Below are 27,660 nucleotides of genomic sequence, written 5' to 3' on the forward strand. Positions count from 1 at the left end.
CAAGTTACAGGTATGCATTTTTTACCCTGAGTAAAGGAGGGGGGGGGGGGGGGGCGGTACGGGGGGCCCCCCAAGTTTATTTATAAAATGCCATCTCTGGTCTAATTTGAGGCTTCCGTCTCAGGAAAGCTTGTCCCAGAGCCCCATTCTCCGCCTGCAGAACACAGGAAGAAAACCCTTGACCCACCTGTCCAGGAATAGACCCGCTGACAGACTGGCAACTCAATCATCCTGCAATAATCTCTCTTTTCTTTAGTTCACCAAAATCTTGTTGCACTTATCTTTCTTTTTGGATTCAATTACATGATCCTGGATATCATTCTGCAGGGGCCATTCTGTAGCCAGCCACCTTCTGAAAACATCCCCACAGAGTTTGTGGATATTTCATAGACAGTTACCGTCCAATAGCTGCATCAGATTCAAGCCTAAATTAAATATCGCCTGAGAACAAGAGTACACGGTCATGAGATGGCCAGTACTGTGAGTTATCTTTAATACTTAATGTTAGAGACCTTCAATCACCCAGTCAGGTAAAGTTTTCAAAGGCAGCTTTAACTGCACAAGCAAAGGAACCAATAACCATAACATTCCAGCACAAACCTCTGTTATTAAGATTAAGAAATGAGACCAAGAAAACATTTGTCCCTTTAAATATTATGTGGCTAGAACTACCAATGAAATTTAGTCAATGGGCCAATCGGCTAACTTAACTGTATGATTTTAAGACAAACAAATAACAAATAACTAAAGAAAATAAATAGAAGCTCTGTGGCCCAGCTAATAATAAATAGTGCTAATGGTTAGGGAGAAAATGTCCAGCGGAGTAAATTAATTGTGTGCAACAATGTAGAAAAAGCTGTTAAAGTCACTCTGGATAAAAGTGTCTGCTAGTAAATGTACTGGTAAGGGGGGCCTTGTTTAGGGTCACTATAGTCTGGTACATACTAAACTGCTTGTGGAAGTTGTGAAAGTTCACAGCGAGTGAAGGTGCCATGCATAACAGCCAGGCAGCAGTAGAATAGGGAGAGGCAGTGCACATTTTTAAACAGGGTGTAGTGTGTGCAGCTGTTGGAAGCCGCTTACTTCTGGTGACACAAATCAGCAGTGCAAGGGTTCCAATCGTGGCCTTGGAGAGCTGGTTTGTTGTTACTCAATATATTGATCAATTAAAGTATCTGATTAAACAGTTAATTCACCTTACCTGGTTTGCATGCTTTAGAGCCACAAAACGAGGATGGTTGAGTAAATTGAGCAATTAAAGCTGCTGATTATGCAGTTACAGTACCTACAGTACGAGTATGACTGAAAATCAGGACACCCTGTGGGTCTCCAGGACCAGGGCTGGCGACCGCTGATGTAGTGTCGTGCAGCAAGGGTTCGGGTCTCAGGCTAGAATTAAACATCAGTCCTGCCTTTACTGCTGCCCAGACTCAAAATCAAACAGGGGCCCCTCACAAACTGGGTCAGCCAGCCATGTGGGGAATGGGGCCAGTGACTGGTGTCTGAAGGACAGGAAACTGATCCCAGACTAGCCGCTGTCAGCACCACCTGCTCTCCAGCGCCAACGGGACCCCAAGCTCAAAGGAGAACGCGGGGAGTGAATGTGCAATCTCATGCCCTGCAGAGGACGGGGGTTTAACCTCCCCATTAAGTGCTGAGTAACAATGAAAAGCAGTGCACCCTGTGGCTCTCCGAACCCCTGGCACTCACAACCCCCCCCCCCCCCATTGGGGGCCAGGCGTTCTTTCAGGCTTCCTGCCCCATACACAACTCCAGCCCTGGGGCCCAAATCTCAGGAAGCCCTGGAGAGGTACCGGAGACCTGCTTTTCAGCACCTCCCTCACAGCCAGCACACAGTCTGTACCTTTTAAAAAAAGAATCAGTAGATGTTACAGGACAGCGGTAACACGACACGGCGCCTCCTGCTGGGGGTGCAGTGTCAGTGATGGCTGGGGCAGAGGGAGAGGCTGCCTCAATCAAACCCCCAGAATGCACTGTTCTCACACTCCCACTCCCAAAGGACACGCCCTTACCACACAACCATAAATCTGGAGAATCTATAGTATGTATATGATAAATGTAAACAGGTTATAGATTCAACAGATAAAATCCCATGGAGTCATGTGCCTGCTCTTTAAGGGAAAGACTAAAAACCAGATTGAGAGCTGGGAGAAAAAATATGATTTCGCTCATATTTCTTGCAATATGCCAGTCAAACACTGCCCAAAATACAAAGTCATATTTTAAACTAAATATTCCCTGCATAGCACTGCTTTAAAAATTTCTTTGTTCCTTTCTCACTTTTGCTGGTTGAAACTCCTTGTTCAGATACATGTTTGTGTGCTTAAAGGCCCAGTTTGTTGTTACTCTCTCCAGTGGTGAGTTCTTCACTCATCGTCATCCTGTGTCTTTCAGCACGTCTGACGAGGATGCTGATAACAGCCAAATTCAGCCTCAGACAGGTATTCTCACCTGTATGAGAAACCTCTTAGCAGGTATACAATTACACAGCTCACAAGTAAAGCAAAACTATATGTTACATATCCTCCCTGAAAATAATTTTTTAACCAATAACTGTGTCAGTATTTCACTTTTCAAAAACATGTCATGTTCAAACATTTTAAATCTTTTCAAGAGGCTTTCAACAGCTTTAAACAAAAAAACAAAGAAAATCTGGTGATTAACATTGTTTTTGTGTAAAATCTCTTTAACCACCCCTGTACTGGGAGTATTTAGCAGTGGCTAATAACAGCTTTGCTGCAGCCATAAGCCATGAGAACAGCACTATTTACAACCATGTATTAATCCCCCCACCTTATTTCAGAGATTCATCAAAATGATGCAGTACAAATATCCTGGAAACCAGATGAATCAGTTCCCCCACAGTAGAGATTTATCCAAACACTGCATTAAAAGCACTGAGCAGCCGCGTCACAAATCATGATAGGCCTCAAACTCAAAGAATCAGTTGGACAGAAAAGGGGTGTTTGTGCTCAGAATGCGAGGGACTAAAGGTGGACTAAGGCCCTTTCTGTTCCTGTCTGTGGAACTCCGTACCACCTCAGGCAAGAGACGTGGAAATTTGTGGTGATTTTTAAAATGCAACTTTCCTTTTTGACTGCTTACAAGTAATTTATAGCAATTAGCCTTGCCTGTATTTTGCTGCCTGTTTTTACCTATTCAGTGCTCTGGGGCATCTGGGTGTGAAGCTCAGTATATATAAATAAAATTGATTGATTGACTGATTGATTGATTGATTACAAATAGGGTCAAAAGGAGGAGAAAATAGAAGACGTTCAAAAAGGGAAATCTAGATGGGAGGAAAGGATCTATGACATCAGAAAAACCAACATCAGATTATTTTACTCATATATGAAAAACAGCCAAGTAGTTCAGGGCTGGACGGACTACTCCACAGAACCAACAGTGAAAAGCTCATTATTTTGCAGGTCGTGTGGCATGTATCCTGGCCATGGAACTGATTTGATTTTAACTTTGCACTAGCTAGCTATTGCTAGCTCTAGTGGTGGCTAGCTTACCATGTAAAAACCACCTTTTCGTCATTTTGGCTATAAGTATCTATATTGTACATTTTAAATAGGTCAGAAGAAAGAGAGAAAGAGGATGAGAGTGTGAAGAATTAGTTTTTCCCCCCAAGGGAGCAAGGCGAGGGGTGGCTGGGATTTGGGGAGGTGTGCTTTGTTCCCCTCCCAGTCCATCCTGTAGGACAGGACGCTGGGGCTTGAGAGCAACCTGCTGTCCACCTGTGCAGCTGTGCAGTTTTTTCCAGGTGGTTTAGGGGGTAAAGGCCTCAGCTGCTCTCTTTACTGCCTCATTAAAAAACAGCCTATTCGACATGTCCATTCAAAAGCCATGACTGCAGGGGTGTACGTGTCTGAGCCGTGACTGGGCCTAACACTCCTGTTTGAATTTCCAGTTCAATTCTTTTTTTAAAACAACAAAATCTGTGGAAAATAACAAGGAAATACAAACTGCCAAAGCTGTCTTTCTACAGGGTGTACACTGTGTTCAGTACACAATCAGCTTGTTCAGTATACAGTTAATGCAACTTTTCCTTTGGCATCACTGCATCTTCAAAATCAGAGGCACAGTGGAGCACTTCCTCTGCTAGTGTCAGATGTCAGGCAAGCTTGAAGGAACCAAAACAGCAACCAACAAACAGTTTTGCTACCTCCATCTTTCCCCCCTCTCTTTCTCTCACAAGATTTCTCACTCTAACCCTTCTGCCATCTCCAACCCCCCCTCTCTCTCTCCCTCTCTGTGTCTGTGCTGGACAGGAAGAGCCTTGAACCTGGGCACCTCGGTCCAGGTGTTGCGGGAGGCTGCTGGCCCTGTGAGCAGCAGGACAGATGGAGCTTCAGGGCACAGTTACTCTGTGGCAGTGACCCGATGGAAGAGGAGACCCTGGCCATCTGCTGACAGACATGGACAGGATATCTAGAGCTGCTGGCCGTGGCCTGTACAGCAGTGATCCATACACCATCTCTGCTTTCAAGCTCAGGTACTTCAGTTTTAATCCACTGAAGGAGATTCAACTCCTGACCTTGCACTAGCTGCTCTTACATGACCACACCTGCCCTCGTGCCTGAATACGCTCTTGGTTTTTCCCAGACAGGTAGCAGGACTTGCTCGGGGCTTTGCTGACATTTTGGCAGAATCTCTTGACCACAGCAAATTACAAACGCGCTCTGACTTTCAACGTAGCAAGACAGCCTCACTAGCAAGTGAAAAGCTCTTGGAAAATGATGGGTGCCCACAAAACATTAAGTCCACTCAAATAGAAAGCATACAGGTGACAGAAAGCATAATGCCTATGCTAAATTATCTTTACATTTTTATTTTGTTCACAGTGTTGAGGTACAGCTACTCATTGAAACACCTTTTTTTTGTTTTGTTTTGTCTTTGGTCAGATCTAATTTAAGCATTATAGCATACACCAAAACTGAACTACCAAGAAACTAAGTACAGCTTAAGAGATGTCAAAATTAGTCTAAATTATAGTATCAATTTTTTAAAATCTCCATCTCCATCCACTGTACTCCACGATTTTGCTTCTTAATAAATGGCCTAGTGCTCCTCTCAAACATCTGCTTTTAAGCCATGCGTATTTTAATCACCAGCAGGTGTGCAGTTTGCACTAATGAGTCATAGGGTCTGACAGACAATTAGCTGTTAAGGCAGACCTGATTTATTACACACAGAATGGGTTGAGAACAGAAGTTCTCTATCATCTATAGAGACTGAAGAGGAGACCTTCAACTTTACAAACTTTACGCAATACAGTCAAGGGGGGGGGGGGGCGGAGAAACACAGTAAAGCACTTATCCTGCTGTCATACATCAAAGAGTGGTGCAGTGCTGCTCAAGGAGCCTTGTGTTTCTGAAGAGTTCATGTTGGTTTCTGCTGAAATGAAACACTCAAGTCAAAGTTCTCCGGTTTCCATTCGCTTAGAGTGTCCTACTGATGCAAGGCTGCACTGTGAACATGCAACGAGCACAGCACCAGAGGGGGAAAATTATTAGCCCCACGCAATTAGCCTATACTTCACAGCATCGATCATCTCTCAGCACATTACTGTGTATGAACAGAGCGGGTGGCAGCCGCAGATATGCAGCCGGGAGCGTGTTTGTTTACCACAGGCCCCTAATAACGATCAATACTGATAACGATCAGTGTGATTTCCACATCACTGTCAGGAGTGGGACACCAAATGCAGAAACAGTACTGCTGCCACCCCCCCCCCGCCAAAACTCCCCCACCCCGTTCCAATTTCATTTAGCTGACAACCCCCACAGCCCACCCCAGCTCTGTTGATATCAGCCAACTGGTTCAATACATGGCGGTCAGTGGAGCAGTTGAACAGAAGCTAAGCAGGCATGCGTTCCCTGCTTATGCCCAAGCCCCCGGCCTTAACCACAGCCAAGCCATCCCAGTCTAACTTGTGTAGGGTGACAAGACTGTGCAGGACCATCCCATATTTTCACCCTTCAGTCGACGGCCCAACAAGGTCAGATTGTTTCTTTCTAATTATCAAAAATATAATATTACAAACACCACCAATCCCTCCCCTTACCCATTCAACAACATCACCACCCCAGTACCCTTTGTGTAGCAAACCTTTACATTGATAAATTAGCAAATTAATCAGCCAAGGGGAAAAATCTGTTCTTTCAGTTCAACAACACAGAAACAAAGATATAGTTTGGCAAGGTTATGGAAATACGATTTAATATTTTTTCACATATCAAAGTTTTCTGGATCATAACTCACAATTCCCTAACATTTAACGACCCCAATCAAAACCACCCCAGCAAAAAAAAGCCATCACGCAGAGAAACAAGTCAAACTACTGAAATATTAGTGTTAGTGATGATTTGCTGGAAACTTTTGGCTTGGTGTGTAATACACAAGAGGAAAGTTCCTTTAACTTTTGCCATTTGTTAAATGAAGGAAAATGTCCATGCTACATTTAAATAAAAAGAAAGAAATAGCCTACTGAAATCCCCAGAACAGGCTGGTTATATATAACCACAGCCAAAGCAAAAAGCACATTTCAGTCGGATGAAATCTGAAGTCACTTGAGTCATCAGTAATGCGAGGGCAAAGTTGGCCAAGAACAATGGTCAGTGAGACATCACACTGCGAGCATTGTCTCACTGAAATACTGCCCCAAAAGCACAGGGGACAGTGTCACCACCGCCCACCCTATTACACAACCACAGCCGTCATTGTTCACCGACGGTCTCCATTCCGGAACACCCATGATCACTTGATGCTCTACACCGCTGACCTCATGCTGAAAAATGAAAAAAAAGAAAAACCCAGGGGAGGGGAGAAAATGTCCCAAAGCAGATTCCAGAACGTTCCTGTGTGGACACGCATGGAAGTTCAACAGGTATAATCTATTGTTTAAACGGCAGGCATTAGGTTTATCGTCTTGTGTTGTCTGGAGTGAGGAATCTGCTGTTTGATTGGCTCTCTTTAAAGAAAGCAGCCAGCTTAGTCGATGTAGCAGGCACAGAACACAGAAGTTAGCACCTACGGTACGTTATTGTTTTCAGAATTCATCGCCATCAAACTGGATTTGTAATTTAGGATTTCACTAGGGAAGGGATTCGCCATCAGGTGCTCTTAAAAATGTGCTAAAGAATAGGCAGCAGTTTATGAGCCAGGGAACGCAGCTTGTTATGCTGCAGCACTGGGCCACATGGATGAAAGAGCATTTGGTCACAGAGTTAAGACACACTGTATCATTTTAGCCCTCATTCTGCAGAAGGGAGAGACATCCACCGTGTGAGAATTTCAGGCATAAAGCTTTCCCACAGATGAACACCGGTGAAGCTGCTGTGTGAGCTTCTACATGTGGCAGGTTCAATCTTTTGGGGGCCAGACTATGAGAAAGATGTGGAGCAAAAATAACCAAACACCAGATAGCACTGGTTTGTACAGCCAGTTTTGTCTGCTCAGTGTGATAATAATACCACAAACACAATCATCCAGGCTTGGCAGGTGTCCCAGACTCCTGGTAATTTACAGATAAACTGGATATGTAATTAATGTACACTCTACACCTCCTTTCTGCACCAAATGAGGTGGGACGGAATGTTGCGAAAGGAAATTAAAACAATAAAGGTTGGAAAATAAACAAAATGCTCCCTTAGTACAACGACTCTGCTGATTTTTAACATGAGAAAACTAGAGTCCAGATGCAATCTTGCCTCTTTATTGAACTTTGAATAACAAAACCGAACAAAGTTATACAGTTTTACTGTAATCACACAGCACTGATACCATGGGCCTATGGAACAGATATCCTGTTGTATGAATGGATGTTGTATGTTGTATGGAGGACGGAGTGTAGCACAGTGGGTAAGGAACTAGACTTGTAACCGAAAGGTCGTAGGTTCGATTCCCGGGTAGGACACTGCCGTTGTACCCTTGAGCAAGGTACTTAACCGAAATTGCTTCAGTATATATCCAGCTGTATAAATGGATACAATGTAAAATGCTATGTAAAAAAGTTGTGTAAGTCCCTCTGGATAAGAGCGTCTGCTAAATGCCTGCAATGTAATGTAATGTAATGTAATGTAAAGGCTCATAATGGCTTCACATAGACTAATGTGTGCCACCAGCAGTTTCATGCTGTAGAAAGCCTGGCTTATGATGAGGGATGCAAAAGTCCATGCATAAATAAACCCTGTGCTTCTTACATCATACATTACTGGAACGGAATGCCTGTCTCTTCTAGTTCATCAATTACCCAAGAAACAGCTGTCTCTCTCTGAGGCTTAAAGGGGAGAGATGGGAATGCACCTGGTGGGGGTGGGGGGGGGTGTGAGGCAGATGCTTCCCTCCTCCATGTATAATGGAGAAAGATTGCATACCATTAATCTTGCATCCATCTTCAGGACTCCAAAGAACTCACAGACCCACACTGTTGATTAATACACAGCCTTTCAAATGCCTGACAGACACCACATGAACCCCAGCGTTTCACCTGCTAAAATCCTGATTTGTATGGGTGGATTTTCTGTAGAAGTGCAGGTATACATATATCTTGCTTGAGATTTAAACTGTGTAGGCTCATCTATCATAGGCTGACATATTCCATCCTGAAACTGTTTGGTCGTGATTCCAGTTTCCTAAACAATGTGCTACTGCTTTCAATAGAAGGGGGGGGGGGGCCTTTGAGATCAGCATAGAGCAGTGAAAGGCTTAATTAGGGGGCCTAATGACTGTGGTACATCAAGCCAATAACTCAAAGCTAGAGTGACCATCTCTTTGTCTGGAGAAATGACTCAAAACTAGAGTGACCACCACCTTATCTGGATAAATTTGGAAATATGATTCAGGACGGACATACAGCACTAGATGTACCCACACAGTCCCAAAAAGGTCCTCTAGCTATGTGAAAAAAAATTATGCTCAAAGACAAAAGAGTCTGATTTTTAAACATATTTTAATAAACTATCTTATTTATAAATGTGTTTCTAAAGAGCATGCAAACATAAATATAATTCCTGACACCAGGCCTGTCAGTGCAGGATGGCTTCCCCCTCTACATCTGGGTCACTGTTTGAGTGTTCTCTTTTTCCCAGGGGGGAGCTTTTTTCCCCTCACTTGCTGGGGGTTCTGGCTCAGCAATGGCCAATTTTTTGTATTTCCTGTTTTTATATAAAATGTTTTTGTGACAGTGTCTCTGTAAAATGCATTATACAGATATAATTGAATTGCATTGAATTACCACAAATGATCTCAATCCAAGAAGGGCTGAGTCTAATATTGACTTAATGAAGCAACCACATAATGCAGTGCTGTGTGTTCTACAGTACACTCTAAAGTATATTACTTCCCAGTTGGTTAACTAATTCACAATGGGTCTTCAGGATTGTACATGCTGAATCTTTGGTAGATTGGCCCTCATTGCTTCCCATCACATTGCCCAATTGAGAACTAACAACATATCATCTAGTGTCATCTGCTTAGTGCTCCTGCACCCTTGAGAAACAAGAACTATATCCTACTTCAATCCCAGTAGTGCAGTCAAGCTGAGCCTCTCCTTCCAGCTACCAACTGTAGTCTAATTGACTGGCTTTCAAAACCAACAACCAATCAGGTTTCAGAACGTCTGAAACAGACCGCAGAAAACAACAACAATACAGACAGGAAAAATCAGGTGGTTCTATTAATACCCAAAAATTTGCTTCCCGAAAATTGCTTGTTGTGGGAATGCTGTTGCTCGAGAGTAGAGAGCAAGGGAGAAAAGCCAAGTAAATTGCCTTTCGAATGGAGGAGCTGTTGTGTGAATACTGATAACCGGTCCCTCATATCGAGAACGCTGCACAGGTAGACATGCAGCCTATTTAACGAACCGTTCCCTCAGCCGCTTTGCACCAATCAGCACCAACACGGTGTTAGGGTGGCCTTTTAAAGGATAAAAATAAGACATGGAGCTGATGGGGAATAACCAGCCGTTTACGAGAAATGTTGTGTTTGACCAATACTGTTAATAGCACATAATTCAACTGTTTATTTGTCTCACATTCAAACATATTGTGCCCCACATTAACCAAACTCATTGCACATAGCTATAAATACTATAAACAAATTTGTGTGACTCAAGTTTGTTTCCTGTTGAGTGTAAGTACAAGTATTTTTTATCTCCAAAGGCATATTGTATACACCTTGAAAAAGTAACCCTCTAAAGATAGATTATACCTCAGCTGGGCGACTCATGCTCTGTGTTGTGGATTAATCAGTGTTTTCCCAATGCAACATGTTCTTCGGTAGTTAATAGAGCAACTTAATGGTAATCATGCTTTCCTGATGTTCTGTGCAATATCCCAAGCGTGTATTATTACATACCCAAAGCCCCAATATTAAATCATGCTGCGTAACAAAGACCTCTGCGCACAACTGAACTTCCCAATGACTGTGGGCAGTAGGTATACGTGGTGTCATGGCAACAAGCCTTTAGACTCACATTGATGTCCAGACTGCACAGGCTCAGGGCGTCGGCCTCTCTCCTCCTCTGTTTCCTCTTCTTCTGTGAAGACAAAAGAGGAGAAAAGACACTGAGTCTGAGTGTACATCCAACTCCTTTTCCCGTCAACAGGAGGTGCGAGAGGTGATGGCGAAACCTTTTTCTTCATGCAGAAGTGTATAACTTGTGTAAGAGTTCCAGTGCGCAACATTACCTGCAACACCGTCTCCAGAATCTCCCCCCCCCACATACACACACACACAGAAACGTGTACATCCTTCACTTTCATTTCACTGAATTTAAAAATGTCAGGGCGCAATCAGACTTTCTCTCCCTGGCCTTGTTTGCAGGCTTGTACAGCACCTCTGTGATCCAGCACTCTGTTTCCATCTTCTGCCTGAAAGCTTTCTGGATATTTTCAGTCCTTTACTTGCTGCATAATGTGCCCTAGATAACACTGTTGAAATACACCGCTTTGGGCCGATAGAGAGAGGGAATGTTGTGAGAACGCAAACAACCACGTTTCTTTTTTTAGCTTTGAGTGCAAAACTCAGCTCACGTGCCTCGGTCGCCTCGAACTGCTGATGCTCAGGCACGAGAGAGAACGCACAGTAACAATACCGTTATAAAAATACTGAAACTGTGCACCGTTTATTAATGTTTGTCATCTCTCGGTTACATTTTTCCTTGTTTTGGTGAAAATGTTCTGTTTGCTTACTTCACATTCATTTAGCAGACGCTGTTATTCAGTACAACTTACAATGTATGAGAACATTTGTGTTATTTGAGCAACTTTAAATTAAAAAAAGGTTTTTCAATATTTATATGTAACAGTGACAGATATGTCCATTTCACATTTGTTTTACCAGTAGTTCCAAGAACAGGAAATGTTTTAAAAAACTATTTGCACTATTTGACGTACTTATATGTGAAACATTCCCAGACCAACATGCTTATATGTGACATAATTTATGTACTAAATGTGTGAACCATAATACAAATACATATAATATAAATGTAATATAATGTAATACATATAAACATAACGACAGAGTGAAACAGCTAAAAACCATATAAAGTCATAAAGCATGCTATAACAATTTAAACAAAAATAATTCCAATATTTGGGGCTAAAAAGGCACCTGCTTATCAGAAGCTAAAAAAAAAGACCTGGGATATGAGCAATCTGTGGAATATGTCAGAGCTCCAGACCTAATCAAAGCCTTTCTACATGGTGAGCCTAATTTCCCCCTGCAAGACCAATCACTGGAGATTTTAATGGATTCAATCTGCCTTGTGATTTACACAAACACTGGTGCTATTAAAGGCCCTGAATGGACCTGATGATCTCAACTGATACCATCCTGTTCTTATTTTTTTTTTAGCCATCCCTTGCTCTGTATAGTGCACGCGGTGAATTAACAATTTCAAGTACATTTATTCGCCACAGTAACCAGCATCCATGGCACTGCTGAGCCACAATGCCAAGCCAGCACACACTGCTGCACGGTTCAGCCAATGAGCTTCCACAGAGCAGCTCGTTCCAGCCAAGGAAAGCGGTTACAATCAGCTGCTGAGGGTGTCATCATGGAGGCACCACGAGCTGGTAGAGAGAGAGCAGGCCCACTCAGACCAAAACCAGGGAGAGACAGCCGTGACTAATATCAGAGAGTCAGTGGTGGGCGAAGGGTTGAGCGATCACCTACGCTCTACAGCAGGGGGGCACAATATGTACCATCAGCATTTCATTGACAACATTCCTGATATGGTCATGAGATAGAGCTGTAGCTGATACACATGTATTCTTGGTGAAAACGTTTTACCATGACTCCAACCAAACTGAAGTACTATGTCTGTACCAATCATTTCTCGCTTACTAACAAGGACACAGGACAGAGATCAATCTCAAAGTCGCAAAAATGCAAAGGGGGTGTGCAGCAGTGTCGGAGAAAGGACTTGAGGCTACAGGCTAAGATACAAAAGCTACACACGGTTGCTGAACCAGTAATATTAGCCATATGCAAAGTCATTATGCGTACAGTATCAGATCAACAACCTGCAAACGAAATCACAAAGCTTCCCCCGTCAATATCAGCAGCCATTAACATGGATCAATGTCTGGCGATATTGAAAGTGTTGGTTCAGCCAGTGGATATTTTTGCTGAGTGTGCTGCGTGTGGTTGGCAAATGCTACAATATAGGGCTGAACCAGCAACGGTGTTTACAGCTGCTTAGAAAATTAAGTCAGAATAATTGAACAAAATTCAGCATAACACACCAGCCCCCCAGGAATGGAGCTGCGTGGACTGTGTACAAGGAACTGCGGGCGTCAAAACCATTTTGCCAAAAAGCTCCGGGTGGACTTTGGTTTGTCTGATCCACATAAGGCCATAGTAGCAGCCCCAGGCACATAGTCCCCTCCCACATCAATTCCACCCTCCCAAATAACTTCAGGGTACGTACTTACGCCTGACTCACTTACAGTACTGGAACTGGGAGACTTCCCGAATGTTTCCACAGGTATTAATGAAGCAAACGCAGGTGAAGAGTTCAGAGAGGATGACGTGTCTGTGCAGCCCTCTGGCAGATGGAGCTTCACAGCAGTTATTTTTTATACTTTGTTTTATTTCACTCCTTTTCTCCCCCAACATTTTATTTAAAAAATCCTTCTCTTCCCTATGATGCACAAGACTTAACTGGATTGATGGCGGCACCTGTCTCCATGGGCAATATTTAAATCCACAAGAGCTCTGGATTCTTAGGTTTAATTAATGGTTTCCACTAAGGACAAACACTTCCACTTCCCAGCATGCCCTGGTGCTGTTGCCAAAGTTGGAAATCACAACATCACTGGAGAATGGACCCCTCTTTTCAGTACCCTCATGCTCTGAAACCCATAACAGGATACCTTTTTAACAGATAAGCCGCCTACCACCACCACCAGTTCACCCTACCGCCATGTCTCAGCGACTGCAGAGCTGACGGTGTCTATGTTTTGAAGATTTGGGTCTTGGGAAGGATAACAGTGATCAGGGAGGCCCACCTGCTCATCTTGAAGAGATTACACTTCCTACAAACACACCTGCTCAGTTTCCCCATGTGCGGTTCACCAGACACCATTAATAACAGCTCCATTTCTATGAAAGGAAAAACGGTCATGGTTTCTACAGCTATCTGCACTTCAAAGGAAAGCATAACCACAGTTCAGAGTCACAGCTGAAAACAGTATTATTTTAAAAAAGGGAAGTACACTGAATATACAGTATTTAAGTGATAAACTAAGCATAGGTTTGAGTGGGTGGGGCTTCAAAGGGTCACCATTTGAGGAAGTCCACCCCTCTCCATTTTGAACAAAAATTAGAAATACCCCATTGTAGCTCTGGGCCGGTCTCATTACTGCAACAATACTGCATAAAATCAGTAGGGCAAGGGCTTGCATGTGGAACCTGTAAGGCAGCGATCCTAAACCCTGGTCCCAGAGGGCTGCAGGGCCTGCTGGTTTGTTGTTATTTTTATACTGTGTTGCTGATTTTAAGGTGAAACAAAAATCAGCAGCCCTGTGCTCCTCGAAAATCAGAATTGGTTGCCACTGCTTTACAACATAGACGTATACCGACTCAACCCCCAAATTTTTACACATTTACTCTACACATTTTTACAACAGCCAGACACACTGCTGATGTATGCTGGCGCAGGAGACCAGATGTGTCACTAGAGAGCAATGCCAGTCAAACTGAAATCTGAATACATCTGGGGTAAAACTATGACCAGACACAAGTCACACTACTGTAATACTACTGGCCACAATTGGTATAAGCATCAGGGTTTGCATTACATAGAATCATCTTTAGTGCTGCCACAAAATAAAAAGTCAGTCAATAGTGGGATTTATTTACGAGAGGTGTGTTTGGCAATGCACAGTCGCAGATGAACGATCGCAGAATTTTCATTACATTTCATTGCATTCGCCGGATTAATATGAGCTACACTGCCTATCCTGGCTAGCGACATTGCCAGACCAGCGAGTAATGATGCAACACCACTAAAGCTCTAGTGCAAAACTATGCGAACCAAGAACCGAAGAACCAATTATGAATACGTACAGATCACACCCATACCAAACCCTAAGAAGAGAGGCGTAAAACCATAGAAGTACACCCAGAAAACCTAAACATTCTTAAATTAGTATAAAAGTGCTTGGGGGTGGGGGTGAGCGGGAAACCAGGATGCAGCTAGACGAGGTGGTGTCGGAAGACAGCATGCTTCAGTGAGCACAAGCTCCTATCCACCGAGCTGATCTTAGCAGCGATTCGAGAGGCGTAGTCACTTGCAGGCAAACCGCTTCCTCTTCAGAGCGCAAGCCACAGCGAGAGCGTCTGCACTGCACCAGGCAATCGGCTAACAAGCCAGCGGCTCCAGTACAGCGGGTGTAAAATGGGCCCAGTCATGACAATTAACCACTGTTAATTACAAATATGTGTGCTTGATTTTTTTTTCTTCTCCGACCCCCGACCCCCCCTCTCACGTATCTCAGGACACCATCCATGTGATTAATTTCTGGATATATTTCTGAACATCTCAAACGTATATTTTTGGGTATGTTCCCTGTTCACTGTAAGTTGGAAAAGTAAGAAATGGCTGACTATGGGGAAAACAGGTGACTCATTTCAGACAACAGTGATGTGCTAGAGGTTCACTCTGCCATGTCACAGGATGTCATTGTATAATTCCTCACATCATACACCTACGGTCTACTGTCACAGAACTAGAAATGATAAAACCAGTGTGTTATACAGTATCAATTTTTTTAGCAAAAGTGAAAAGGATAAATTAGTCTTTATGAGTACATAATGACAGATGTAGCATTTACAGAATTGGCATAATGGAATAATAATACCGTAATACCAATACATAATTGAATTAAAATACTAATTTAGCCCACAACAGCCAGTTAGCAGGCTTCCTATTTTATGCTCATTGATTCCCTCCTTGGTCCCTTCACCAAAGGCTTTAAGGACAAAAACGTCTTGCATAACTGCAAGACAACACGCTTTCACCAAGACAAATTAGTAAAGGTTGAAACCTTTCTTTGCTACTGTTTCAAAAACAACTTGTTATCATTTGCAAACAACAAAGCGATCAATGATAGCATAAGTCTAGTCTTTCAGTCCAAACACACACACACACACACATTTACACTCTTGCACAAACACACAGTCTTCTCACATACTCACACTCAAATATGCACACAGTCTCTCTTTTTCTCCTTCACACACACATGCACGCACTCCCTCTCTTACACTCACTCACACACACACTCTCTCTCTTACACACACACACACACACCCCCCCCTCACTTACACTCACACGCACGCACTCTCCCTCTCTTACACACACACACACACACCCCCTTACACTCACTCACTCACACACACTCCCTCTCTCTTACACTCACTCACACACACTCTCCCTCTCTTACACACACACAACCCCCCCTCTCTTACACTCACTCACACATACTCCCCCTCTCTTACACTCACTCACACACACTCTCCCTCTCTTACACACACCCCCCCCCTCTCTTACACTCACTCACACACTCACTCCCTCAGGTTCACCCCTGAACGTGACAGCGCTCTCCCTCTCGCTGACTCAAGCCGCGGAGCCTCACTCACCCTGTGATTCACGAAGAGGCAGCACCCCATCATCAGAGACCCTCGGGACGCCCCGCCGGCGTCTGTGTTTTTCCGCTGCTGGGCCACGGGAACCCCCGGGAACACAGTGCGAGAGCCAGACCTGTCCTCTCCCAGCCTCACAGGGACCAGAGAGGTGTGCGTGCTCCCAGAGTCCCTTGCACAGTCACACAGCAACTGACCTCACCTTCGCTCCGCACTGCTTCGCACCGCACTGCTCTGCTCTGCACTGCTCCACAACAGGATGTGAGAAGGGGAAACCCGACTGCTGCTATACTGGGGCTGAGGGACCACTGTCTCAGACAGCCTGGCTGTTGTTTTGTTGTCTGCGTGTGTGTGTGTGTGTATGTGTGCGTGCACTTAGAGCAGAGGTACCCCCCCCCTCTTCCAGAGAGCTGAAACAACACAGTTCTTGCGGCCCTTCCAGATAACATCGCTACCAATGGGCTCTGTTCGCTCTTATTGATGTCAGTACTGAACTTTGAGAAGAGGGAGGCCTGCTTGTCTGAAAAAGCAAAGTCCACCTAACCACTCCACCCCTTAAAGATAATTCAGAGAGGGCTACTGATCTACAGAATGATCCCCCGCAAGTACTGAACCTACACGCACTTCATTTAATGGTGCAATTAGGGTAAAAATACCTGAAGTAAACTAGCCTATAGAAAAATTATCACAACAGAAATCACAATGACAACAGAAACATTTATTAACTGACCAAGATGACAAACCATAGCCTGTTCAGGCTAATAGCAGACTAATTGCATACCAAGGAGATACCATCCGGAGCAACCATATGAGGAGCCATCTCTAACCATGAGTAAATACGGTCAAGGCTGGGTTTAGCCAATACTGGGCAACAATGAAGCAGAACTAAGCATTCAGTCACCAAATAATGTTCTGTGACTTTTTGAAGCACACACGTAAAAGCAAAAACCATAAGATTAGGAAGAAGGCAAGGCACTGAATTTTCAAACGAAGATGCACTAAAATCTTTAAGACGAAAACCCAAACCCTTCAAACAACTCTTGCCAACTCTCTTTAAAGAGATGGAAAGTGTCTCAAGCAGCCCTTATGTCTGAAGCATCAGCAATGGAAAATGGGAGAAAGGATAACACCAACACACTCCTCCTTTATGACTGTATGGCAGGATACAATATTTTAATAATCAAGGGTGACTGAGCATTCTGTTCAATCTGTTTAATATTATTCATCTTTCAGGGACTTGTGTGTGCACACACACACACACATTTGTATATTCATACATACACATCTACTAGTGATAATTTAAAGCTAAACAGTGCTTTCACTGGTTATCCATAAAAAATATTTTACGTAGATTTGCAGTTCGTTAAGTGTGTGGGTTTAAGATGTTTTCGGTTTCAGTGTGTGCTTGTCAGAACAGGAAGGTAGGAAGCCCTGTGAATCACATTTCCTGGAAACAAAGTGACTTCCGTGAGGCATTTCCTGGATACAGGAGAAACACAAAGCCGAACCTCAGAACACCTTTTACGATAAGGGCAGTGCGCAGTAACGACCGGGGAAAGCCGAGCAGCTCGACAGCCACAGCCAGAAAACTAAAACTGAAAAAGACCCTGAAGCGCAACATCGTCAAACACGCAAAAACCGATTACATGCTGTTTAACTGTTTAACTGGGGTGCGCTTTTTCACCTCGGCCGAGAGCTCATAACTTTCAGTCTGAAGCCATGAATGACCAGACTCCAAACCTTTGATGGCTGAGATTTATAAGGAGGCACTACGAAACAGTCTCTGACTACATAGAACATAAATTAGAGAAGTGATCACTGCTTCCCTGGAGTGTACACGGTGTGTGTATGCGTGTTTGTGTGTGTGTGTGTGTGTGTGTGTGTCTGTATGTAGCTTTTCTTTTTGTTTTTGTATGAATGCAGGCGAGTTTGTGTCCATCTGTGTGTATGAGTGTCGGTGTGTATCTCAAAGTCTGAGAGAGTGTGTGTGCACATGCTTGTGTGAGTCTGCCTCTGCAAGAGTGTGTCAGTCTGTTTCTGTAAGTATGAGTATGTGAATTTTTGTTTGTGTGTGTGTGCGTGTGTGTCTGTCTCTACAAGAGTGTGTGCATATCTGTCTGTAAGAGTATGTTTGCAAGTAAAGAGGGATGGGGCAGGAAAAGTGGAATGGAAAAATACCATTTCAGACACAAATTATAAAGAATTTGAATGCCAATGTTTAAAATCAGTCTAATATAAGCTATCACCTGCTGCAATCCTTTAAAAACTGTCGTTGACCGACTGAACCTCAGCCCTGTGTTCTATGTAGACCAGTAAGGTCAGGGATTGATAAATGAAAGGCAACCATTTTTAGGTGCTCAGCTTCTCGCTCCTGTTTTGATAAGAGCATTTCTTTCACACCCAGTAGCAATGCAGCCCATGAGCAGCACTCTTTGAAAGGGGAACTTCACCCTAAAATCTATTTCTCATGGTAAAGGACCTGGCCACTCACAACATGGTAAATAAATGAATAAATAAATAAATAAATAACACACCAATCACACATAGCATATCAATCCGCTAAATGTTCTGGAAAAATCTGCCCAAGTGATGTACTCTAGTCTGCATCACCCGGGTCACCACTCAACCTCATCAGGTAGTAGTGACACATAAATGAGTCTAGGAGGTGTGTTTCAGGTACAGGACACAGCAAGTAAGACAAATTGGCAATCACATTTCCAACAGTGGAGTGATCAATAAGACACATTAAAATGGAATAATCATTCAGTTTAGACTGTACAGCAGGTATTTTCAACACTGTATCCATCTGCTAGGTCTTTCATGCAATACTTTACCAATGACTTCAGATCTACCAGTGAAAAAAAATGTTTTCAAATGTGTACTGTCCGTGATCAATTAATTATTTCTGTGTCAAAAACTTCTTGCTTTCAAGAAGAAAGAAGGCTGTTTTCCATAGCCCCCTCACGTGATCCACACTATGCACACGTGTCTTTTATGGCCCACTCAGAGATGTTTACTGTAGGTATCATTTTGTCAAATGCACATATCCTAACTTTTGAATTCTGACTGGTTGAAACTTCAGCAGAAGCAATATTAAGTAAACATCTTTCATTTCATTAGAAAACATGGGTCTTCTAGTCTTTTATTGGCAGAGAGAAAGAGAGAGGGTGTTTCCACAAGGATCACAAGCGGAACTGACAATGAGCGGCCTCCGGACTGCCATGGAGCCAGGAGACTGTATTAAACAAGAGATAAATGTGCTAACCAGTGCTAAAGGCCAGGCCACGGTGGGATCGCCTGCCACAACACCTTAATATAGAGCTGGAGGCGAGAGGGAGATCAGCACTCAGGTGTACCATAGAGCCTGATCTGTGGGGCGGGGTGTCTTGCCAGCTGCCTCCTTCCTCCCAAACTCTAAAAGCCTCTGTGGCAAATTAGTTTAGGGGGGGGTTAGAGGGTATTTTTTACGTTTCTAATCCCTCCATTTTTCAGTGCTGTCGTCACAGAACACAGCCCCGAAGGAGCAAACCTGAGTTTGTAGCAAATGAGCACACGGTTTTGCTCAACTAAACAGATTATCTTTGCGACTGAGAGTCCCTGAATGGCTTCAAGGAGTCAAAGCACACCTGACCTCGACCTCCACAGCTGCGGCTTTTTGAATGCGCTGTTTCACTTGAGAAATCGCGATAAGTAAATAATAAATAATTTTTGACATCTTTGTTTTATGGCTTTGGAGGAACGTAGAGTAACTCTTCATAAGGCGCTAGGTACTGGATTTTAGTGGAGCTCACACTGCTGGCTGTGATGTCAGCCTCCCTCCAGGACATCACACCACAGAGTTCTCACTTTCCCCAGACTACTCAGCTCTGCGTTCTTAACATAGCAAGACTCTATCTCCCAATTACTGAAAATGAAATGTGATTGAAGACATCTCATGAATATTCTAGAAGCGTGGTCAAATACAATGTCTTTACAGCAGTGAAACTGACTCTGCTGGATGTGATGTCACTAAGGTCAAGCTGCCTCCTTGACATCACACACTAGATTCCTTAGGCTCACCAGTTACCCTGCACGATATGTTTGACATTACAAATTCGGCCTTCCTACAGCAGAAACCAAAATGCTGCAATTTGATGCTTCTTACAGTACAAATATCTGCCGCAACCAAATATAATACTGTGACAACGGATGCCCTGTAGAATAATATGAAACCATGAATTCCTGTAACCAACCAGAACCTCCTGCAATCAAAATCAAAAGGTATGGAAGGAACACAAGAGCTGAGCATCTGGTGAAACTATAAAATCTGTCATACTGTGCTGCAGTGGAACAAAATCTACTGGATGTGATGTCACAATGGCCAGCCTCACTCTTGGCTGAGAGTGCGGTGGGGGGTGGGGGGTGGGGGTGGGTGAGTGTTAGACTAAACTACACCCAGTGGATAAGTAAACTCAGGAAGGATGCAGCTGACCACCACTTGGGTGGAGTCGAGGCGTAAAACCTCTGTACCTACCCAAGGGAAGGAATCACTTACACAAGGGCAAGGCAACTATTGTAAACTACAGGAGGGAGTAAAATGCATTTTTATTTCTCCTCTTGCTCTTTCCCATAATCAATCACTAAACTCTGACATTCTATACATCTAAAAATAAAATGGATATGCCCTTTCTTGCAAATGAGAGCTCTCATTGTTCCTCTCCTTCTTTCAGGAATCAAGTGTGGTGTTACAGATGGGTTTCTGGGGACCATTCGTTTCCCATTGTAATGCTGGTGCTACCACAACTCAAATATGGCCAGATATTAATTTCTTTGTCACAGATCACAGTGTAAATGTAGCATGTAGCACAACACTAATGTGAAACTAGTGAAAACTAATATTAAAACTAGAGGCCATGATTGTAGACACATAATGGCTTCACAAAATGAAAATATCTGCTTTTCCTTCCAAATAGAGGAAGCATGTTACTTATGGGATGAAAGATCCAGTTTTCATTTCCAAGACACTGGCTGCCTGAATCTGAATTAATTTTGAGTATAGCTAACTGAGCTGAACAGTGATAAATCAGTCTGTGGCACCTGCACCAACCTTCAGAACCATCAAATCCTGCCATCACACCTTTTACTTACTTACTATTCTGTGGGAATACACAGAATAGACGTACTGTAAAAAAGAATGCAAAATATTGAGGTGCAGTAATGCATTTTTCAAAGAAATATTTATAGAGAATCATTTTTACAGTCAGCAGAATTATTTTAGGTTATTCATTAGCGGCAATTACTGCAATTGTACTCCTACAATGTACGTGGAAATATTTTATTGAAATATATATCTGCACACAAATTGTAGGAGTACAATTGCAATAATTGCAAAAATGATTCTGTTGACAGTAAAAATGATTTTCAGCCCACACTGTGTAAGAGGCAGTAACTTGTCCCCGGGTGGCTCATACTGTAAAGACGCTCATTCCAAAAGCATGAGCCCAGCAACTGACTGGTAGTTTGAGTCATGGTTGCGCTCTAGTTCTGTAGAACTCATCACTCTCTAGCGGCCATTCCTGGCCAGACCAGATGCCTGCGGATCCACAAACTGAGCTGACCCTTATCCTCTGACCATATGGGCAGTATTTGATGGGTGGTGCATCTGCAGTGGTGAAAATAGTGAGTATAGGCATCATGTGATCTCCTCCTGACGTCAACAGAAACGGTTTCTGGCGGGAAATCAACAAATTCAAATTTGGGGTAGGGGAAAATTGGATAAAATCTGAGATAAAATATAAATTTAAATTAAACTTCCATTTTAACTTTTCACTTTCACATCGCGTTGGCAGAGAATGGTTCTTCAGTTAGCAGACTTAGATGTTTGCATGCTCCAAAGACTTTATCTGTTTCAAGAACTCTGCCTTTGTTAAAGATATGGACTCTTTTAGAGGTTAATGTTTTTCATTTCATACCAGCTTGGCTGCAGTTCCAAGGGACTTTTTAAGAAAAATGTAAAAACAGAAAGAAATCAGTCAGCTCACTGGTTTCGTGAGGCAGAAGACTTTGATGAGGAGCCAGGTGGGTGTAAAGGACATGGTGTTCATAACGAGCGAATGGGAAGGCTGCCATGGCAACACAAACCCCTGGCACGTCCCTGGCACCTTGATCACAAGGCCGAGATCTGCCAAGTAGCAACGTGCTAAGGAAACCAAGCCTGGTTCGTTTGGCTCAACACAACAGCACAAAACAGCCGGGGATCATCACACCCTTTAAGCTGATAGGTGAGGTCAGGAACAGAGAGAGACGTGGAGATTAACAGAGAAGGCGTTTCTGTCCATCTGTGGCCTGGTGGCTAAAGGAAAACACTGCCGGGAATGAGTTCCAGATACATCTTCTATCTTTCCTTCTGCTCCATTTAAGGCCTTAGTCCCGTGAAGAATGCCCTGATCCCTGGGGGAATCCTGTGTGCTCTGCACAACATTATGACACACTCTAAGTGTAGCATTTACCTGACCAAACCGCCACATGGCGAAGGTCCAGCACCCAGCACTACACCCCAAACTGTGGGTCATGAGAGGGAGTGAGGTTGGTTGTAAGATACACATAAGAAACTGCTGTTTATCTTTTACGCAAGTTATATTAGCAATAGATCAAGTCATACACTCTCCATGGGCACACCAGTGAAAATAGACACTGCACCCGTTAAATGTACATGCACTGCACTGTACATGCAGTTATTCTGACATGGCAAAAACATTTTAGCATGCGACTGGCCGCATATTAATACAGGGTGGGTCCCGCGCCTGTGTTCATGAAGTGTCTCGGAGTACGAGTGCTGATCTGAGATCAGTATAGCGTTTTAGCACATAATGGATATGGTTAGGCTATAAACAGGCTAACAGTGACCCTAGACGCAGGTACTCTGATGCTTTATAAATATGGGCCCTAGCTTATTGTCTGGGCTGTTCAGAAAGGTCCTTCTCTTTGTGTTCTTGGGTTTCCCAGTTCGCACCACGCTGAACTTTTCACCCCTCGTGTACTTGCCATCAGCCACTTGTACAATGGGGCCCTGATACCATCCAGCTCCAGCTGCCAATGTAAACCAGCATCAGGCCACCAAAAACAAGAAACAAGAAAAAAAAGGAAAAACACCAACAACAATAACACTGAACCTAAAATAAAAATCTCCCAAAATGTCCCCATGGTAACAGATGGGAACTCTGATTGGTCCAAGGTTCTCACCGATAGCCACCCTCACCCCACCTGATGGAAAAGTTCTGTGGCTGCGGCTGGCCGATGTGAGCCTGGGGTGGGGGGTAGGGCAGCAGCTAAAACAGAGGAAGGTTAAAGGAGCTAATGGCTCATTAATACTCCCCTAGGGCGGCCCTGCGGCTCAACACCCAGCCCTCTGCCTGCTGGAACTCTTCCAGTACTGGGGGAAAATGAGCTGAAGGACAATTCCAAACAAGCCTGGCACATTCAGTAATCCCGATGGACAGAAAAATGTGGGTTACGCTGATTATGTAAAGCTGTGTATGCCGGCACTGTAAGAAAGCACCTGCAGAGTAAATTATTAATATTAACATTCATATAAAACAGCCCAGCACACACATTTCTCTCATTTCTTTGTTTCATTTATGTCCGTTATACAAACATGTCCCCTAGGTGGACCGCCAAAGTGTTCTGAGGCACAAGCACAAAACACAATTTACAACGTCAATGCGATGTTCCAATTACAAAGAGCAACTTCAGCAAAGAGGATAATTCTCAGTTACAAAACTATTTAAGTGCTGTCTGTATAACTCCCTCATAAGTAAGAAACACATTTCAAGTGAATCCGATCCTTGGCAAAGTGTTGATGCTGAGGGGCATTTGAGGTATGAATTCCAATGAAAAGTGTATGATACACAGTAATGTATATTTGTCATACAGCTCAACCTCGTAGTCCAGCTCAACCCCTCCAATAAGCCACCAGTGTATCCTGCCCCACTGCTTGGGAGGCACTGCAACAGAGGCCAGATCCAGCTTGGGGGACCCTGGTAAAGATGGGGCGAGGAGGGTGCTCTGCTCTTCACAGGGAGGAGGGAGGCTCCCAGTATTCCTTGTTTTTCTAGACTGTCTGTAATTACTGATTTAATTCAGGGTTTTCTTCCTGAAATCTTCTTGCTGAAGAAGAATAAAACATTTTAAGGATGCGATAAAATGCTTTGATATCTCTTCAAAGGTGCAGTTATCTGAGACAGTGTCTCCTGTCAACATTACTTGAATATTTGACAAAAATTGTAGACACACAAGGGCCCAGGAGGCATGCAGACCGATCGATAAACGGCCACACTGAAACATCGTGTTCCAGCTCCACATTTTTCACCTTTAAAAAAAAAATAAAAAATAGGCCAGCAATGAACATGCAATCCACAAGTACTGATACACGCCCTGTCAGCTACAAGGAACAAAAGGAACACGACTCGCCAGCGTTATCTGCTTTGTATCAAGTCTCCTCAAAGCCCTGCCGTGGAATATGATATAAGGTACAGAGTTTTTGAATTCTGGCCCAAGCCACAATAAAGCAGAAGAGCGAAGCAGACAGCAGCCCCGGAGCACTGAACCAGAACCTGCGTACACGCTGGGCTGCAGCCAGACGGAACACTCCGGCACACATTAGCACCGCATTGCGTTTCTGGCACAGGCCGCGCTAACAAACGGAGACACGGATAACAGCCTGCTCTATTTGAAGCGTGCGTGCGCTAACAGAGATCCATTCGAAGAGGCACTGTTTAATATTACAGCGAGCTGGCTGATTCTTTAGCCCAGCCCTGGGGGGCTACGGTACGTTTGGCAGCCAGGCGGGAGTGTCCTGGAGCTGGGGATGGAGGACGGGCTCTCTCGCATTGTTTTGCTTTCTCTGCCATCATGGCAGATTCCTGAGTTCATCCCTGGGGGGAGTGTGGCACGTATTTGGGTTGGCTGCTCCCCAGCCCAGACTCAGCGTCTTCTCCGGGGGCATCACTGTCCTGGGCCGGAGGGGCGAGGGCAAGATAACGCAGGGGAGGGGAAACCCCCTGCATCACCTCTGGAAGATAAAACTGGGACATCCTGACTTCGGCATTTTATTTATTTAATTTTTATTCAGCCTTTATTGAACCAGGAAGTCTAATTGAGATAAATAAAACTTTGTTTCCAAGAGTAGGCTTATGGACTACACATATAAGGTGTCCAGTGTAACAACACAGCAATACATTAAAAGGACACCAAAAATAAAGACTATTGAAGCCAGTGAGAACCTGGCACCACTGGGTGGTAGGGGTCCATGGAACTGCAACCCCACGCCCCAGCCCGACTCTGGATCCACTCCCAATGTGCTGCAATTGGTGAAAAAGGGAGGGCCATATCGATTAACACCAGACAGAGGTCCCGGACTGGGGTGGAGAAGGGCGGTGGTTCCTCACAACATCAGTTGGCCACACTATTAGGGGGCTGAGAGTCCTAAAAATGGCCAGGCTCCCACAGCCCACCTTCAGCTAACAATTGATTGTGACAGGGAGAGACCCAGAAAACTGGAATCTCTTATCCAAATTAGGCAGTGAGGAGTCTAACTGGAATGAAGAGCAGAGATTCCCACCGCGCTCAAGGCCTGGAGTGGCCTTCAGAACCACAGTGTCATATAAATCTCTCATAACAGCTGATTCCCATAAAGAACAAAAGAGTGAACTGTTCTGAGAACAATCTGAGAATAAACACACCTCTAAGACCTTTCATAGACAGATACTGCGCTGTCCTCAGTAATATGTTGTGCTATAGTTTGTTGTAATGTGCTGTGCTGTGCTGTGCTGTACTATAATGTGCTGTGCTATACTGTACTATGCTGTACAGTCCCTCTCATGCAAACTATATTCCACTACTAAAGAAAGAGCTGGCAAGATGGCAAAAAACAAGACATCTCAAGCAAGGCTGGGACACAAAAATGAATCAATTATGTGGTGACTCCTCCAGCAAGTCCTCTGGCACAGTGATGCATTGAGGTGAAAAGTGCTTCCTGTAACACCATGTCCTCCCTGATATTAATTGCAAAATACACATACACATGCATATACACACACACACACACACACACACACATAAACACACACACACACACACACACACATACACACACACACACACACACACTCACACACACACACACTCACACACACACACACACACACACACACACACACACACACACACACACACACACTCACACACACACACACACACACACAGTGACTAAAGAACAGCATTGTGCAGTGGGTCGAGCAGTAACTCAACTCAAGTCGCCCTGTCGCACCCCGTTCTGCAGTCCAATGTCAATCTGACACAAGCAGAGGGCAGAGAACACTTTGTTCTTAACGCTCGCGTCCAAAACCACACGCGCCAGAGGCTGCCTGGGCCTCTGTCCGGCTTTGGAGGCCGACCCCGAAACGCTGAAGCGGAATGCAGACAGATCGGCAACACGAAGAGCAGCTTCCTTCAGAAAGCAGATAGCCTCGACACGGGGAAGTGTCACCGGGGGGAGGAGTCGGAGGAGGAAGAGAGTTAAAGGGAGGGGGTGCCGCTGGACACTGGGCCATAGCGTATCTACAGAACCTCAGACAGTTCCCTCTCCACACAAATCACCAGAGGGGCATTTATACAGGGCGACAATCTACCCCACCCAGCAAAGCCATGTCATAAACACAGGAGATCATTCACTTTAACATGAATTACTTGTTTAATTTATAGAAACTTGCATTAGAAAAGGAGAGACAGAGAAACAGAGAGAGAAAGCAAGAGAGAAAGACAGAGAGAGACAGTGAGGGAGAGAGAGGGAGATGATTGCAGAGGCTGGTTTTTGAGGTAAAGTGGGTGTGAGGTGTAACGTTTTTGAAGTGTTTGATGCAGAGTCGTATGGCTTCACAGGTTCCCAGCAGCACAAGATTTCCTGTGTAAAAAGCTGATGCTAAAGGTGTACACTTCCCTCAGTCAACAAGAAAGACAGCACACATCATGTTGCCATGGCAAACGGAACACGGTGATGATGTCACAGTTCCCGGCAACCCTCTGTCCCTTGAGTGCACCCAATTTTCAACAAGTCTCGCTGAGGGCAATCTTCCGCAACAATTTGTTAAATAATGATCAACAGAATTTTCCCACAAAAGGAGAAATGTTTCTTTGTGCATGTGTGGAGCCTTAAAAGCACCACTCAGTGGCACTCAGAGAGGCACACAGAATGAGAATGAGAATGAGGTGGGGGAATTAGCGAAATGTTAAAAAACCACTCTGATTGAAACCTGGGGTCCTCACTGTTAGGGCCATGCCCGATGGGGATTAGAGACAAAGAACTGTTAGCAAACTATTCAACTGAAAGAATGAATTGATAAAATAATCATTTGTTTTTATGAATTACTACTCTTCTTCTTATAAATAAATCATTTTAAGGTGCATTGTATTGTAGTTTGTGTTTAATGTAAAGCTTTGGCA

The 27,660-nt window shown here is 44.0% G+C and overlaps 1 protein-coding gene across 2 annotated transcripts in view; it reads right to left on the reverse strand.

Annotated features, from left to right (window-relative positions):
- Window positions 1-27,660, reverse strand: part of arhgef3 (Rho guanine nucleotide exchange factor (GEF) 3) — an 82,385-nt gene that overhangs the window by 36,905 nt on the left and 17,820 nt on the right. Inside the window, exons 1-2 of one of the 2 annotated variants that reach the window (XM_064304580.1) lie at window positions 16,180-16,463; window positions 10,505-10,567 (exon numbers count right to left, since the gene is read on the reverse strand). In XM_064304580.1, coding sequence (XP_064160650.1) covers window positions 10,505-10,567; window positions 16,180-16,212 — 96 coding nt within the window. In that variant the 5' untranslated portion in view covers window positions 16,213-16,463. Of the gene's footprint in view, window positions 1-10,504; window positions 10,568-16,179; window positions 16,464-27,660 lie in introns of those variants that run through there. The other variant, XM_064304578.1, reaches the window with a different exon arrangement.

The sequence above is a fragment of the Anguilla rostrata genome, chromosome 13 (genome assembly GCF_018555375.3).
Source record: "Anguilla rostrata isolate EN2019 chromosome 13, ASM1855537v3, whole genome shotgun sequence".
NCBI lineage: Eukaryota > Metazoa > Chordata > Actinopteri > Anguilliformes > Anguillidae > Anguilla > Anguilla rostrata.